This window comes from Cherax quadricarinatus, chromosome 33, assembly GCF_038502225.1.
Source record: "Cherax quadricarinatus isolate ZL_2023a chromosome 33, ASM3850222v1, whole genome shotgun sequence".
NCBI classification, from domain to species: domain Eukaryota; kingdom Metazoa; phylum Arthropoda; class Malacostraca; order Decapoda; family Parastacidae; genus Cherax; species Cherax quadricarinatus.
In genome coordinates, this window is record NC_091324.1 from 24,610,760 (window position 1) to 24,628,873 (window position 18,114).

The following is an 18,114-nucleotide window of genomic DNA, read 5'->3' on the forward strand; positions in this document are numbered from 1 at the left end:
TTGTTTACATAAAAAATGTTGGGAATGATGCATGCCTCCTGGTTCTGAGTAAAGACTTTGTCAGCCTCACTGAGATGTGTTCGTGGCTTGGTTGGTAGCATCCTCAGCTCAAAGACTGAGGGGTCCAGGATTGATCCCTGACATGAGTGAAACGTTGGGCATGTTTCTTTGCACCCGCTGCCCCTCTTCACCTAGCACTAAGTAAGTACCTGGGTGCTAGCCAACTGTTGTGCCTTGCATCTTGGGGATAAGATTAACATAAGTAGCCTGAAATGCTCTGCATAACCAGGGGCTTTCTATATAGTATGCCAGTGATGGTGGCTAGGTTTGCATCAGTTGTATCATGTACTTGCATAAATAAAGATTATTATTAATTACAGTTGCTTCAATCTGGGAGAAAACAAGTACATATGGTGCTTTAGGATGGCTATGGGCTCACCCATCAATACCATTTTAGTTAACTTATATGTGTGGAACATGAAGAAACAAAATACATCAAACTTATTCCCAACAACATAACATAATTATGTTACATGGACGACATTTTGGTAATCAGAAAACTTAACATCAACACAGAGCTATCTAAAATTAACAACATGGGACCATCTATTTAATTGATACCAGAAGAGAAATACAGTGAACTACCATTCTTGGACATCTTCCAAGACACAGGTAGAAATAAAAATGGCCTTCTAAGTGAAGCAAGGGTGACTTGCTTCACTTCTGATCACACCACAGCACAAAGACTAAGAGACAACTTGTCATCAAACAAGTCATCTCTTAAAGGAATGTAAACAAATTTTCCAGGTATTGACATGTCTTTAGTTTCATCCACACTTCATCTCTGACTGTGGGACACCTGCCCACTACATCATTACCACATTTACCTGAGAATGGTCACCAACCAGATACTGTATGTCATGTTTCTAGTTGGGGATGCAGCCAACATTGCTAAGGCACCCTTGAATCACAAAATGAATATAGCTATCAGCCAAGATGATGGTAACTAGTGCAGCTTTGTAAAGTACATCATTTCAGGCAGGGAATAAGTGGGCGAGATGGCCATACGTCTAAACCCACATGTGAGAGAACATAAGTACGTGTGTAGAAGACACACCTTAAATAACACTTATGTGATATATCGTAATACACAAAGGTACCTGAAGAAACAGGAAGAAACCATATTGGTTTTAAAGAAGACTTTGCACAAGTGACAGTGTCAGGAGGTAGCCCTAATTGCAGTATCTGACACAGTAGGATGGAACTCTGGAAATTTTTAGCCTATCAAGTGTCCATACTAAACTCATTCTACCCACCATACTCTCAATAAACTAATGACTTACACACTGGCCCATTACCTTATGGGCCTAACACCACCTAATTTGCCTGAACTTTTGTGTTTTCTTCATGTATTGTATTGGATTGATAAAAAAAAACCTGTTAGTAAAATGTCTCCTGATAAAACGTCCTAAGTGTTGCATGCATGTCTATGTCCACAGTTTGTCCCTACAGATATACCTGATACACTATTTGCCACTTCATTTTTCCAATTCTTTACTACCCTTATGCAAAAGAAACATTCTCAGATAACCTTAAAGAATAATAAGTCACAATACAATGGCTGGAACAGTTTAGATATAATTACTGATCACTTGGATGAATAATCTCTAACCATACCCTCGTGTTCTTAATTCTTCCTTGGTAAAGTAAGTCTTTCTTGTCTACCCCTGTCTGTGTGTCAAAGTATTCTGTATGTCATAATAAAGTCTGCTCACATTCATTCTCCATTAGCTTTACACCATAAACTTAGGCACAGGCACTACCTGGAGTATACCTGGAGGGGGGTTTTGGGGGTCGTTTCAGCGGCCTAGTCCATGACCAGGCCTCATGGTGGATCAGGGCCTGATCAACCAGGCTGTTACTGCTGGCCACATGTAAACTGATGTACAAACCACAGCCAGGCTGGTCAGGTACTGACTTTAGGTGCTTGTCCATGTCCAACTCCTTGAAGACAGCCAGGAGTCTATTAGTAATCCCCCTTATGTATACTGGGAGGAGGTTGAACATTCTTGGGCCCCTGACACTTATTGTGTTAGTCTCTTAGTGTACTCATGGTACCCATGCTTTTGGAAGATGGCACTGCCTAGCCTCGGACTGAAGGCCTTAGTTAAAAGTACCCTGCCTCCTTGAAAAAGGATGCAAGCTATTGTATAATCCTCAATTAATCCTGGCTAAACTATGCTGTATAATTTTCATGAAGACTTCACACACATTACTTTGGATTTTTCTGTATTTGACTATTTTGGTGAGGGTTCTATACAGGTGCTGCATGCCCATGAATGGGCCACATAATTATGAGGTAACATGTTCTGAACATAATTCCAAGTTTTTGCATGTCTTTCTTAAGCTTGAGCACTCAGCCTATGCTGTTCATATTACTTTGTTAATGAGCACTTCAAGGTGAAAAGAAATCCAACGAGGTTAATTATACAGGTTAAAACAGACCGGAGATGCATGACAGAATATCCGATCACTCCAGTACAGCCATCAGTTACTGACAACTTTGCAGCCACATCAACACAAAAACCAGATCCTAGTAGGAAAACATCAACCCTCTTCACACACTTCCAGGTCAATAGCAACAAGAAGAATTTAAGACACATTAAACTGTATTAATCTGTATACTACCTATAATAACAATATTTAAAAAAAAAAAAAAAGTTTTTTGACAAATTTGTAGGTCTCTTGAACATAAGCCTTTTTCCCCCACATTTTCTTAACTTCTCACACAGTTATTTTCCATAAGTCGCCAATTTTCAAGAATGTGTCATCCCCAGCATGAGAGTTTCCTTGAAATCATATTAGGAGCTGGATGTAGGACAATACTGCAGTTAGTACTGTACATTGCCTTGGATGCAGCAGAGAGAAGCATGTGCTATAGACAAAAATGTCGTGTAAAAGTATAAGAAACTTGTGCTTAGTTTTCCTGGTGTAGAACTATAAAATTATGGAATGCAGTGATGAATGTGGCAATATACATCAACTTTGATGCACAATGCTATTTATACTAGTATAAGCTGAGAGTGATATAAAGCACTAAGAGTGGCAATATTTTAGGCGTCCTACAGTTTTATTCCTAATCACATAAAACTGATGTGGTACAATATATAGTATTGCCTTTGAAACTATATATACAGCACTATACTAATATTGCAATTATAAACGAAGTTTGATGCTACATCCTGGGTGTGACTCATGGCGGTGGATATAATACAAGGTCCTGTGTAAGGCAAAAGGCACTGAATGGCTTTGCTAAAAAACTTCATAATAGAGCACAATGTGGTGCAGGTGGTACATGGTACAATATTGTGAAAAACTACTGAGTGCGGTGGAGTGTGATGCACATTGTATAAGAAACTAAGTATGGTTCAAGGTATTACATTTGGTACAAAATAAGTTTTGTGGCACAGAGTACTGTGTGACACAGTAACCATGAAGGTCACTGTCACTAGTAAGGTCACTGTAACAAGAAAGATGTGCAGTGCTTTGCAGGTGTTACAGGTTGCTGGTTAAGAGACTCCAGCCAAATGAGTGCAGACCATTACAGTACTGTTATAAGAAAGAAAGCAATTATGTTACAAATAAGCTGCTTTATGCAGTTGCAGCACAATACTTGTTGGGTTTCTTCATCCTGTACTGCTCTGAGAAACAAATTTCAAAATCAACAGCAAACAATCTCTTTGCCAATTAACTAAAAATTATCTAGGATTATCTAAACAGTAATATTTGAAGGTAACATTGTTCTTTTGATACTACAGGATAAGGTAATACTAATGCTAGTCTAAGAGACATGTTAGAGTGATTAACATATATGTAACACTAGCAAAGGAATGTTAGTAAAGACAGAACCTAGTTCAATGCTTCCTGCAAATAATGCTTGATGGTCCACATGGCTGAAAATAAGTAATAATACTTGCTACAGTAATGGATGATAATATTCTGGTCCTTTAAGAGTGTGTTCACTCACTCTTCCATTTTAACCTGATTTACTTTGCATTGTAAGTGCTTATTCTTCAGTTCTTGCCCTCAACATCAGTGGTCCATCAAAACATAAAATACTTTATGTGCCGTATATTAATACTGATTCTTAAGTGATGTTCAATGTAAATTGTCAATTTTAAGTGACTGTATATATTGTAAAACTGACTTTCAAGTTAAAACACATGGATAATTACCAAAAATATTAATCAGTAAAGAAAGTTCAAAAAAATGTATAAAACAGCTATTCTGATATGAGATTTAATTACAAATATTGGCTCATCTTTCATCATGATCAATATACTATATATAATAATAAGCAATACTTGCTTATAAAACCACTGACAGCTGCATAATGCAACAGTTATGGCTCTATAAGGAGTACTTTACAGCCATGTTTGTTTAGGTTCCAGCATATGTGGCTTTACAGTTATGAGCTTCACTCTACACTTCTTTAGCTTAATATGAAGGAGGCTATTCAGGGCTGAGGGTAAAGATACAGGTTACATACTTAATACAGAGGGGGTTGGTGGGGAGGCATCTGATAGTATTAATCCAGAGATTCAATCACTATAATAAAACACAACTGACTACTTACAATAAGCTTCTACATTAGAATGTTAGCATCATTCCAAAACACATTAATGAGAGCCACAGAAGACAAGAGACAGAACAAGAGAAAGTGAACAAGGCAGATACAGACTACACTGCTGTAGGATTGACTACAGTAGCAGAGATAAAGCTAACCACAGCAAAGACACCCTGACCAGACTGAGGGAGAGCAGGCTGTACCTTTCTCTTCTTGGGTGACATCTCCACCTCGTTGGTGTCCTTCTCAGTGTTCGCGATGATGTTGGCATTGACGTTGTTATCGTTCAGGACCCGCTCCTTAGTCTCCACCTGTTGCTGAAGACGCCAAATTCACAATAACCAACTGAATGCTGGGACTGGCTTTGCTTAATCTGAATGGTGCAGCTTGTCTACCAGTGATATATATTACTAGTGCAGGGTGTATTTGCCAAATGTACTAACTAATGGGGGCAGAGACGTGCTCATTGAAGTAATTGATGCTAGCAATCATTCTACTTTCACTACTTGAGAGATACAGAATAACCAGACAATGATACTGAGACAGACATGAACCTAAGACGCAGGACCCAGGACACCACAATGTGGTCTATGGGCTCACCAGACTAATACGAGTTACATGAATTGAGGAATGGGAAGTTGGGACAGCAGAGAGATATAAGCAGTGGGTTCTATGCTACTGTGGTCCAGCTACCCCACCAGCCCCTCTCAGTTTCATATCCCAACATCACTTACTGCCTGCAGAGTGTCTTCTGGCAACATGATTTAATATATTAATTTAGAATCAATCACATACCTTTGTGGTCTCACTCTTAACAAATCTGAGCTCTATTTTTAATACAAAATACTGTAGTAAATCACAATGATTTAAATATTTGAGTAAAACATTTGTACCATGATGAAGACAGCCATTAGATGAAAATATCATCAGAATGAAGCATTAGGAATATAGTTGACGCACCTGATTGATGTTAGGTTGTGGTGGGTGTAAGACAGTGTCTCGTCGTCGCCGTCTTCGAGGGTCGTGCTCACGATCATGAGGTGCCTCAACATTTTCCTGGTTGTCCACAGAGCCCAGTACATTGTCATCAAGCATGTTATCGGTCATGCCGCCTCCACCGTAAACCAATCGGCTGTTCCAAGAAAAAGTATCAATATGTCAAAGACAATAAATAGTGTAAGTATATCTAGTACAAAAAATAATGTTGTTAAAGAAAGTGGAAGAAATTAAAAATATGAAGACACTAGCAATTAGGAGCAGAAGTAGAAGATAAATACAAAAACAGACAAAAGATCTTGCAGTCATGTGATGCCAACTTTACTCCCTGGTTTTGCTACTGTACTTAGGTTATTTACATGTATTTTTTTTTTGTTACAATTATTTCAATGATAATAACAGGAATAATGAAAATTTAATTTGGCATGTCAATATTCATCAGTGAAATACTGTATAGTACAACAGCACTGAAATCTATAAATATATAATAATGAGAATTATTATATATTTATTTGATTTGTAAAAACAAATCAAACCTGTCTGCATGCTGTGGTTTGGTAATAACAGCATGGGTCGTAGTAGTGGTAGTGCCTAATGAATTGTCAGTGGGTGTTTTCTCCCAGTCAAATGGGTCCGATTCCTTAATTCCCCGTCGCTTCATGCAGCGCTCAAATAATCCTGATAACATCTAGAAAAAAATTTAAAAAATTAATTATATTTCTCATGTAAATAAATATTAATGCAATAATTCTGAAATATTATAACAAAAACATTTCATGCATGATTACAAACAGAATAAAAAGGTACAATACCATGACTGGAACAATACACAAATAACCTATATATAGGAGAAAAAACTTATGACATTTTGGCCTGACTCAGACTGAAGTCAGTCTAAGTCGGGCTGTAATGTTGTCATGATTTTCTTACTCCCCTATATGTAGGTTATTTATGAATGATTACAAATGCTTGGCAACACTCACAGCATAGTCTGGCTTATCATGATAATCTAAGTTTTGGATGTGTTCTAGAAACTGCTTGAAGTCAGAAGGCAAGTGTTTTATGAGCAATCGATGGTCATACTTTTCCTTCATCAGACCAACCTGCAGGGAAAATTCTATTATAGAACTTCCCCATGTAAAGTCTTTTGACAGAAAAAAAATATTTTGATCACTATCAAGACATAGCATCATATCTCGAGAGCTGTAAGTACCATATTATGTGCAGGTAAGTTTAGGTTAGGTTATAAATAAGAGAGACATACCTGTTCCTTATCTTTTATTTTTCTCCAAGGCAGCTGACCATTAACAAACTCAACAACCATATAAAACAGCGACCATAGGTCATCATGACGTCCCATCTCTTTATTCTTGTGAGCATTCAAGGAGGCATAACGTACAGTACCTGATAAGGAAAGTTATTATTAAAATGCATATATGTATGTGTGTTTGCTTTTATATACATAAATGTATACACACATATATATGAGTACATATATATATATATATATATATATATATATATATATATATATATATATATATATATATATATATATATATATATATATATATATATATATAAATATATATGTATATATGTATATATGTATATATATATATATATATATATATATATATATACATATACATATATATATATACATATATATATATACATATATATATATACATATATATATATATATATATTTTTTTTTTTTTTATTTCCAACAAGTCGGCCGTCTCCCACCGAGGCAGGGTGACCCAAAAAAGAAAGAAAATCCCCAAAAAGAAAATACTTTCATCATCATTCAACACTTTCACCACACTTGCACATTATCACTGTTTTTGCAGAGGTGCTCAGAATACAACAGTCTAGAAGCATACACATATAAAGATACACAACATATCCCTCCAAACTGCCAATATCCCAAACCCCTCCTTTAAAGTGCAGGCATTGTACTTCCCATTTCCAGGACTCAAGTCCGACTATATGAAAATAACCGGTTTCCCTGAATCCCTTCACTAAATATTACCCTGCTCACACTCCAACAGATCGTCAGGTCCCAAGTACCATTCGTCTCCATTCACTCCTATCTAACACGCTCACGCACGCTTGCTGGAAGTCCAAGCCCCTTACCCACAAAACCTCCTTTACCCCCTCTCTCCAACCCTTTCGAGGACGACCCCTACCCCGCCTTCCTTCCCCTATAGATTTATATGCTTTCCATGTCATTCTACTTTGATCCATTCTCTCTAAATGACCAAACCACCTCAACAACCCCTCTTCTGCCCTCTGACTAATACTTTTATTAACTATATATATATATATATATATATATATATATATATATATATATATATATATATATATATATATATATATATATATATATATATATATGTATATATATATATATATATATATATATATATATATATATATATATATATATATATATATATATATATATATATATATATATATATACTACTGTATATATATGTGCAGAACAACCACTGTTAAAAAACTGAACTTCCATGCACTTTTGTTAAAAATCATAAAATTTGTGTAGAATATAAGCTATATTTGACAGGTCCTTAACCATCTCACCTGCATCATAAGAGACAGGTGAGGTGCTGTACTTTGACCACTTGGTGTAATCTTGCCCTTATATATCTTCCACTATCTTTTATTTTTACAGTTCCTTGATAATGTGAGAAATCACAGAAGCACTATTGTTTTCTAGGGCGGCTGTTCCGCATATGTATTGTGATATCACCTGTTTAGTGAGATTTTATAGCACACACTTTTTTTTTTAACGAACCAGCCATATCCCACCGACGCAAGGTGACCTAAAATACAAGTTTTTCTTTTTAAAATTAGTAATTTATACAGGAGAAGTTACATACCCATCTGGGTTTTCTTCTATTTTCTTAATAGTTCTTGTTCTTCCTTGGTTCCTCTTATCTCCATAGGGAAGTGGAAAAGAATTCTTCCTCCGTAAGCCATGCGAGTGACCTTTCAAGGTCACCCTGCCTCGGTAGGATACGGCTGGTTCAATGAAAAAAAAGTATATATATATATATATTTATATAATATGTACATCATATATCATATAGGTTTCACCCACCTCTGAAACCTGCTGCTGCTCTAGGAGTTCGTACTTCACCATTGGCATTAGTATACTGGCGAGCGAGTCCGAAGTCCAACATGTAAGTCTTGCGACAATTGTGAGGCAGGCGACCCATACTGAAATTGGACTGAAATAGGCAAAACTTATTAGCAATATGATCCTCATAGTCTATGTCATCAATCACCTCATACACGAACAAAAAATAAATTTAAGCTTACATTGAAAATTTGCGTCCACTGAGGCACCACTCATTAGTTTTTCAATGCCTTTACCATCTCTAATTATTTTATTTCAACAGATATCTGATCACATTTCCCAATAATTTTCTCCATGGTGGGTTGTTTCAACAAAAAGGCTTTAATATTCTCCTTGGCTAGCATGAAAACTTTTCTGTCTATTTGACCTGCCATTCTATAAGGTCTTCCTTGTAGGGTGTCCTGTGGCCTGGTAGGCAACGCTCTCGCCTCCCACACAAGAGTGTCTATGGTTTGATCCCTGGCAATCGTGGAAACACTGGACGTGTTTCCTTGAATCTATTGTCCCCATTCACCTTGCAAGTAAGTAGGTACCTGGGTATTAGTCAACTGGTATGGGTTGCATCCTGGGGGACAAGATTGAGGACCCCAATGGAAATAAAACAGACGAAAGCAAAAGACTTGGCAGACGATGCAACATCCCCCCAATTAAAAGCAGGGGTGTCACTAGCACGTTAAGAGACCATACAATAAGTGTCAGGGGCCCGAGACTGTTCAACTGCCTCCCAGCATACATAAGGGGGATTACCAACAGACCCCTGGCAGTCTTCAAGCTGGCACTGGACAAGCACCTAAAGTCGGTTCCTGACCAGCCGGGCTGTGGCTCGTACGTTGGTTTGCGTGCAGCCAGCAGTAACAGCCTGGTTGATCAGGCTCTGATCCACCAGGAGGCCTGGTCACAGACTGGGCCGTGGGGACGTTGACCCCCGGAACTCTCTCCAGGTAAACTCCAGTCCCTCGATGACATACTGCCTTTCTTGGGTTATTCTGGGTGGATAACCCTTCGGGGTCAAAAATCCGAACAAAATCTTATCTAATAAGACTTTAACATCAATACACAAATAACCCGCACATAGAAGAGAGGAGGTTACAACGGTGTTTCGGTCCGACTTGGACCATTTACAAAGTCACACTAACCAGAAGTACGAACGAACGAATGATAGTATAGGTAAGATCCCAAATGGGATCTTACCTGTACTAGATCCCAAATGGGATCTTACCTGTACTATCGTTCGTCCTGCCTATATATAGCAGGACGGCTATATATAGGCAGGAAGAGGTAGTGGTGGTGGTGGTGGTGGTGGTGGTGGTGGTGGTGGTGGTGGTGGTGGTGGTGGTGGTGGTAGTAAGTAGTAGTGGGGAATTAAGGAGGAGGAGCCAGTCAAATACAAAGAAAGGGGAGCACTGCAAGGGAGCTAGGTGCCCACAGAGGGAGAGCAAGTGCACAGAGGTGGGGGGAAGGGGAAGTGATGAAATAAATAATGAAAGAACAGAAACATGCGACAGAAGAAAGAAAGACAAAAAAGGAAAGAGGAAAGGGGAAAAGGGAGAAGAAGAAAAAATAAGGAATCAGGTTAAGTCATGGGTGTTCTGAAGTTTGGAGCATTTTACAATGTAGTGGGAGAGGAAGGCATCTACAGAGACGAAGCCAGGACTAAGATTCATACAAGGAAAGTTGTGTATTAGAGAGGATTCAACTAGACGGCGACTGTTAGAGTTGGAAGTAGGGAGGACAGTTTTAGCCGAAGACCAGTCAATAGGATGGCTGTGATCTCTGACGTGACAAAACAGAGCATTGTTAGTGTCGGCAAGCCTAACACTATTTTTGTACTCCCTAAGTCTGTCAGAAAGAGATCGGCCAGTTTCTCCAAAGTATTGAAGAGGACAGGAGGAACAAGAAACAGAGTAGACACCAGGAACATCTGTCGAGGGAGGAGAGGTATGAACGAGATTAGTGCGAAGAGTGTTAGTCTGGCGGAAAGTAAGCTTGATGTCTAAGGGACGGAGAGAATTGTTGAGACTAGAAAGACCGGAAATGTAGGGAAGGCAGAGGACAGAAGAGTTCCCAGGAGTAGAGAGTTTGGGAGAGAAGAAATTATGTTTAGCACGTGAGAAAGCAGAGTCTATGAAATGGGAAGGGTAGCCAAGACGGGAAAACGAATTATGAAGAGTGGAAATTTCTGCTGGAAGGAACTGAGGATCACAGATGTGGAGAGCACGGAGAAAGAGGGAGATAAGAACACTCTTTTTGACAGGGGAAGCATGATAGGAGAAGTAGTGAATGTACATGCCACTGTGAATAGGTTTTCGGTAAAAGGAAAAGGAAAAACCTGTATCTGAGCAGTGGATATGGACATCAAGGAAAGGAAGCAAGGAATTAGATTCCCATTCAGCTTTAAACTTAATGGAAGGGGCAAGATTATTAAGAGCTTCAAGAAAAGGTTGGAAGAGACTGGAGTCATCATTCCAGTCACGGTATTGTGCCTTTTTTTGTTACTTTAACATCAAGCTTGAATGCTATTAATACTCAAAATCACACTGGTTCATTTTTATTACCCATCAAAGTGAACTATAACAATCATTATACCCATCACAGCACACCTAAACTGGGCAAAGAAAAAAATGCACAACTACTTGACTAGACCCAGGGGCAATGCCAGTTTCTGTATACGAGGGATTTAGGAGTGGCTTTCTGGTTAGAAGAGGAGGCGGGGAGACTTGTTCTGAAGCAGTTATAAGTTTTTTTTTTTTTTTTTTTCAACAAGTCGGCCGTCTCCCACCGAGGCAGGGTGACCCAAAAAAGAAAGAAAATACCCAAAAAGAAAATACTTTCATCATCATTCAACACTTTCACCACACTTGCACATTATCACTGTTTTTGCAGAGGTGCTCAGAGTACAACAGTTTAGAAGCATACACATATAAAGATACACAACATATCCCTCCAAACTGCCAATATCCCAAACCCCTCCTTTAAAGTGCAGGCATTGTACTTCCCATTTCCGGGACTCAAGTCCGTCTATATGAAAGTACGTACATGTATTACTATTTTTATTTGAGAGAATTTTGGGGGCTCATCCCCCTCACTAAAATACTGACATTTGCCACAGCTTTGGCAGAGAGCACTTAGGCAGAATGGTTAACTGTTACTAAAGTAGAAGAAAAGGAATTTACAAATTACATGTACAGCATTAATGGCAAACCTAGACTAGAACTACGACTACATAGTTATACGAATGGGTCTAATACAAGAAAATAATGAACAAAATCAAAGATTATAAACTCCTCTATAGGTACACAATGGAAATAAGCCACTTTGACATTTTTGAGTTATCCTAGGTTCTCTACATACATGCTACTATGTATGATAATCTATGTAACTGTATTTGTGTATACCTGAATCAACTTACTTACACAAGTACAATTATACAAATTTGGGTGATTGCAATTGTCATACATAGCAACATGTGTAAATTACCTAGGATAACTTGAAAATGTCAATAAGAGACATTTCCATTGGGGTCTCTGTAATATCTTATTATTTAAAACCTAGCTAAAAGATAGAGGAAATCAACCATGATTTTACCTTTAAAAAAGTCAAACAATTAAGTAACACAACTGCCTGAAAAATCATTCCAGTAAAAACGAGATATGATGGGAATAAAGTGAATTGAGATATCAACAAGAACACTAAATAGGGGAAAATCAGCTTACAATAATAGGCGCACGAATGTTAACTATACAGGAAATCACTCTCCTCCCTTTCTGTACTTTGTGTACACAGGGGCTCTATGAGGAAAGCTGAAAATAAACTGAGCATATCCTCAGCAACCCAGCAGTGCCAGAGATGTTCTCGAAGTGGGCGAGACCAAGGGTGCAAAAAAAGGGCAGACAAAGGGGAAACATATCTCTAGTATTAGGTATAGTCTGTAATGTATTACACCAGTTGTCCTGTTCACCTAGCAGCAAACAGGTACCTGGGTGTTAGTCGACTGGTGTGGGTCGCATCCTGGGGGACAAGATTGAGGACCCCAAATTCAAATTCAAATTCAAATTCAAAGTTTATTCTCTATAAGGATTACAATGCTGAGTTTACAGAAATTTGATTATTGTGTGGTTTACATGTAGTAAAATAGTGATTACAGAGTGTACCACTAGAACGCTTAGCATGGCTAGGCATTTCGGGCAGACTTAGTTTTATTCTTAATTGTAAAATATTACAAATAAGTTAGACAGTCCTCGATGATGCATTGACTCTCTTGGGTTGGCCTGGGTGGCTAACCCTCCAGGTTAAAAATCCGAACGAAATCTTATCTTATCTTATCTTAGTCTGCCCGAAATGCCTCGGCATGATAGTGGCTTTCTTTGCACTTTCAAATCAATATTGTAATTAAACATTATAAATTATGCATGGAAAAAGACTCCTTATAACATGGCAGTCACACACTGTAAAGTTTGAATTTGAGACCAAGGAAGAAGGGATAGGTGAGGGAGGGGGGTACAGAAAAAGGATGGGAGTCAGGCAGGGAAGAGTACACCCATGGTAGACTTCAGAGAGAGCTCAGATAAGTGCAGACTTGGAGGATGTTTTATAATGCTTAAGTCATGTGGTTAAGCAGGGGGTCAGTGCCTCAAACTTTTTTTTTTTTTTTTGCTCTGCGCCAAGTAACTGACGTCTTTCTCACAGAGAACTGAATTAGTCATTTTCTAACCCAGAATGGATTTAGGATATAAAGCCATTGAATAAATTGATTGTAAGACTGCAGGGTAAGGAAAAACTGGTTTCTGCTGAGGTGAAAGCTTTTGAGGGAAAGGTAAATATGGTTGTGAAGCAGGTCAGTGACAGTAATTTTTCAAGTATATCCACAAGCATCATTTCCTGATCATCTAACATGGCCTACTTATGAAAAATGTCTGGGGATCACTGATTCAGCAGATGCAAACCGTAGATACAATCTGAAGATTTCCCGTAGGAGTTGCAAGTTTATTTAAGCACAGGTACACATAAGTACAATTATCATACATAGTGTAAATTACCTAGGATAACCCAAAAAGTGTATGGTAGAGTTATTATTGAAAGAATTAAGAGTAAGACGGAGAATAGGATAGCAGATGAACAAGGAGGCTTTAGGAAAGGTAGGGGGTGTGTGGACCAGGTGTTTACAGTGAAACATATAAGTGAACAGTATTTAGATAAGGCTAAAGAGGTCTTTGTGGCATTTATGGATTTGGAAAAGGCGTATGACAGGGTGGATAGGGGGGCAATGTGGCAGATGTTGCAAGTGTATGGTGTAGGAGGTAGGTTACTGAAAGCAGTGAAGAGTTTTTACGAGGATAGTGAGGCTCAAGTTAGAGTATTTAGGAAAGAGGGAAATTATTTCCCAGTAAAAGTAGGCCTTAGACAAGGATGTGTGATGTCACCGTGGTTGTTTAATATATTTATAGATGGGGTTGTAAGAGAAGTAAATGCGAGGGTCTTGGCAAGAGGCGTGGAGTTAAAAGATAAAGAATCACACACAAAGTGGGAGTTGTCACAGCTGCTCTTTGCTGATGACACTGTGCTCTTGGGAGATTCTGAAGAGAAGTTGCAGAGATTGGTGGATGAATTTGGTAGGGTGTGCAAAAGAAGAAAATTAAAAGTGAATACAGGAAAGAGTAAGGTTATGAGGATAACAAAAAGATTAGGTGATGAAAGATTGAATATCAGATTGGAGGGAGAGAGTATGGAGGAGGTGAATGTATTCAGATATTTGGGAGTGGATGTGTCAGCGGATGGGTCTATGAAAGATGAGGTGAATCATAGAATTGATGAGGGGAAAAGAGTGAGTGGTGCACTTAGGAGTCTGTGGAGACAAAGAACTTTGTCCTTGGAGGCAAAGAGGGGAATGTATGAGAGTATAGTTTTACCAACGCTCTTATATGGGTGTGAAGCATGGGTGATGAATGTTGCAGCGAGGAGAAGGCTGGAGGCAGTGGAGATGTCATGTCTGAGGGCAATGTGTGGTGTGAATATAATGCAGAGAATTCGTAGTTTGGAAGTTAGGAGGAGGTGCGGGATTACCAAAACTGTTGTCCAGAGGGCTGAGGAAGGGTTGTTGAGGTGGTTCGGACATGTAGAGAGAATGGAGCGAAACAGAATGACTTCAAGAGTGTATCAGTCTGTAGTGGAAGGAAGGCGGGGTAGGGGTCGGCCTCGGAAAGGTTGGAGAGAGGGGGTAAAGGAGGTTTTGTGTGCGAGGGGCTTGGACTTCCAGCAGGCATGCGTGAGCATGTTTGATAGGAGTGAATGGAGACAAATGGTTTTTAATACTTGACGTGCTGTTGGAGTGTGAGCAAAGTAACATTTATGAAGGGGTTCAGGGAAACCGGCAGGCCGGACTTGAGTCCTGGAGATGGGAAGTACAGTGCCTGCACTCTGAAGGAGGGGTGTTAATGTTGCAGTTTAAAAACTGTAGTGTAAAGCACCCTTCTGGCAAGACAGTGATGGAGTGAATGATGGTGAAAGTTTTTCTTTTTCGGGCCACCCTGCCTTGGTGGGAATCGGCCAGTGTGATAAAAAAAAAAAAAAAAAAAAAAAAAAGTCAGACAAAGTGACTTATTTCCACTAGGGCTCCTGGAATTGTTTAGACTTCTCTAATGATTGTACCTTTGATGCAAAGGTTGATGAATTTAGTGAGTTACATAATTAATATTAATCAGTATACTCATAGTGAATATGTGGTAACCATGTGTTAATAGCTCCAGACCTGCTGCAAGGATTCCTGCTGTATTTGCACCTAGTGCAGCAAAACCAGTGAACAGTATAATTATCAAATACCATGCGAATATATTCCTGCTCATATGCGTGTGTTTTGGCCGTGAATTCGTGTTTCTTCAATCATTCTGGCTCGTAAACCTCAAATTTTATGGGTATATACGTATATATAACACCGGGCCGTGGGGGCGTTGACCCCCGAAACCTTCTCCAGGTATACTCCAGGTGTACCTGACTATACATGTGTACCAATGCACAAAAGCTATATCTGTCACCTGACTCTTAATCTTCACCAATAATCTGGCACAGAAGTACTTGTATACGTTAACAAACATCTGAGGGACTCCTAGCTCAGTGGAAGAGCCGTCAGCTCACAAGCAAAAAGAACATGGGCCTAATCTTAGGAATTAGTTGGCTGATGTGGGTAGCATCCTAAGAAGGAGAATCTAAAAACCCCGACGGAAACAAGCTACAATGCTTGGCTTTCTTGGGTCATCCTTGGTTAGTAGTAATCCAAAGAAATATAATCATGCTGCAGTGTATCTAAACAGAAATGCTGAATAAATTCTGTAATTCTGTTCTGTTATTATGCACATTATTTCTGCACATTACTATATGGAGCCATGGTGATGGGTGTGGCACTGTGATGAGTGTACATAGCGCTAGGTGTGGCAAAGGTGGGTGTGACAGGGAGGCAGGTGTTGAGTATTATGAGAACTAGATATCACGGGCATTAGGTAGTGTGGGAACTATCTATTATGGGCACTAGGTATTATGGGCACTAGATATTGTGGGAACTAGGTATTGTGAGAACTAGATATTGTGAGGGGTAGGTATTGTGAGAACTAGGTATTGTGGGAATTAGGTATTGTGAGAACTAGGTATTGTGGGAGCTAGGTATTGTGAGAACTAGATATTGTGAGAACTAGGTATTGTGGGAACTTTGTGAGAACTAGGTATTGTGAAAACTAGGTATTGTGAAAACTGGGTATTGTGGGAACTAGGTATTGTGAGAACTAGGTATTATGAGAACTAGGTATTGTGAGAAGGTATTGTGGGAATTAGGTATTATGGGCACTAGGTATTATAGAAGCTAGATATTATGAGCAGCTCTTTTTACCCAAGGCTCAATGCAAACCTTAAAATGGCACCTGGGGAAGGAGAGGCCTCGACGTGGTAAAATACGCCAATGAATATTTAATGTATGGAAATGATGGGAAGTCCTGTGTACCTCACTCCTGATCCCTGAGTACACCTGTGTACCACAACCTGGTCTGTGTACGCCTGTGTCTGTGCACATCTGACCTGTGTTGGACACCTATGTGAGCTACATGTGTGTGTGCCACACATGTGGCTCACACCTCTGTAAAGTTTACCTGGAGTTTACCTGGAGAGAGTTTCGGGGGTCAACGCCCCCGCGGCCCGGTCTGTGACCAGGCCTCCTGGTGGATCAGCGCCTGATCAACCAGGCTGTTGCTGCTGGCTGCACGCAAACCAACGTACGAGCCACAGGTCAGGTCTTACACATTTTTTTTACGTAACTGAATTTACAGGCCGGAGTGCCTTTATACCTGTGATAGGCTCTTGATTCAATGAACTGGAGCTGCCATCCTCTTCTTGGATTGAACCTGACTGCCTTCCTTTCCCCAAGTGCTGTAAGACTCCTACGGATTTACCATTACTGCCCCTTCCTTCTTCACCCCAATTTTAGCCAGTTATGCTGGAACGACACCTCTGAACCTGCCTTTAGCGGAGTGCTTGACGATGTCCTCACTGAAGTGTCCCACTCAGGCTGACAGACTTCATCACTTGATGCAAGAAAACCATCCTATGTGATGAATTCTGACAGGGAAACATTCCCATTATGTAACTATCTTTTAGAGAAAGGGTTACAGCACACTGCGGATATATCACATTTTCAATAATGCTCAAATCATTAAATTTTGAAGGGGGTTTCTCGAATGGACAATCGTGAGGGACTGAGAGACTGGGTGAGAAGCTTTGTCTGAGAGATATAGAGCCCACACCTGTTTTGTGGCTAACACCTAGTTCCACTGGATTTATCACCAAAAGTACGTCACCCCCAGTCAGTTTTCAGTTTATATATTTTGGAATATTACTGTATTTTCAACTGTTTTTATGTTATTATTGCCAGTTCCTTGTCTTCCGTCATTCTACCATTCCTCGTTCCCGGCCTGAGGTCACAGCAACGTTTAATAACTTAAACAGGCACGGGTTGCTTCCACCGCAGCCTAACTCCTCCCATATAAAAAATGGATATAACTATGACCATAAGTTCTAAAGGGGTGGACCGGTAAGCCAGCGGAAGGCCTCGGTCAGTTGACCAAAAGCTCCAACGGCGGGTCATCATCTGCCTAAGACCCGCGTCAGGAAACACTTCTGTTTCCTGACGAACCTTACCTAACCTAACTTCACTCCTCCCTTGCGCTGCCGGCACATCTCTCTCTCTATCTCATACTTTTCGCTTCTTTGATCTGTACTCCCTCCCCCCCCCCTCTCTCTCTGTCTTCCCTTATTAATCTTTACTGCATACTATGTAATG

General features: G+C 39.6%; 1 protein-coding gene across 6 annotated transcripts in view; it reads right to left on the minus strand.

Annotated features, from left to right (window-relative positions):
• The window catches only part of Asator (tau-tubulin kinase asator), a 304,756-nt gene that overhangs the window by 76,669 nt on the left and 209,973 nt on the right, over positions 1–18,114 (minus strand). For 4 of the 6 annotated variants that reach the window (XM_070090930.1, XM_070090932.1, XM_070090926.1 and 1 more), the window contains exons 5-10: positions 8,760–8,889; positions 6,888–7,027; positions 6,607–6,726; positions 6,160–6,311; positions 5,588–5,759; positions 4,831–4,944 (exon numbers count right to left, since the gene is read on the minus strand). In XM_070090930.1, coding sequence (XP_069947031.1) covers positions 4,831–4,944; positions 5,588–5,759; positions 6,160–6,311; positions 6,607–6,726; positions 6,888–7,027; positions 8,760–8,889 — 828 coding nt within the window. The remainder of the gene's footprint in view (positions 1–4,830; positions 4,945–5,587; positions 5,760–6,159; positions 6,312–6,606; positions 6,727–6,887; positions 7,028–8,759; positions 8,890–18,114) is intronic. The other 2 variants (XM_070090927.1, XM_070090931.1) reach the window with 2 other exon arrangements.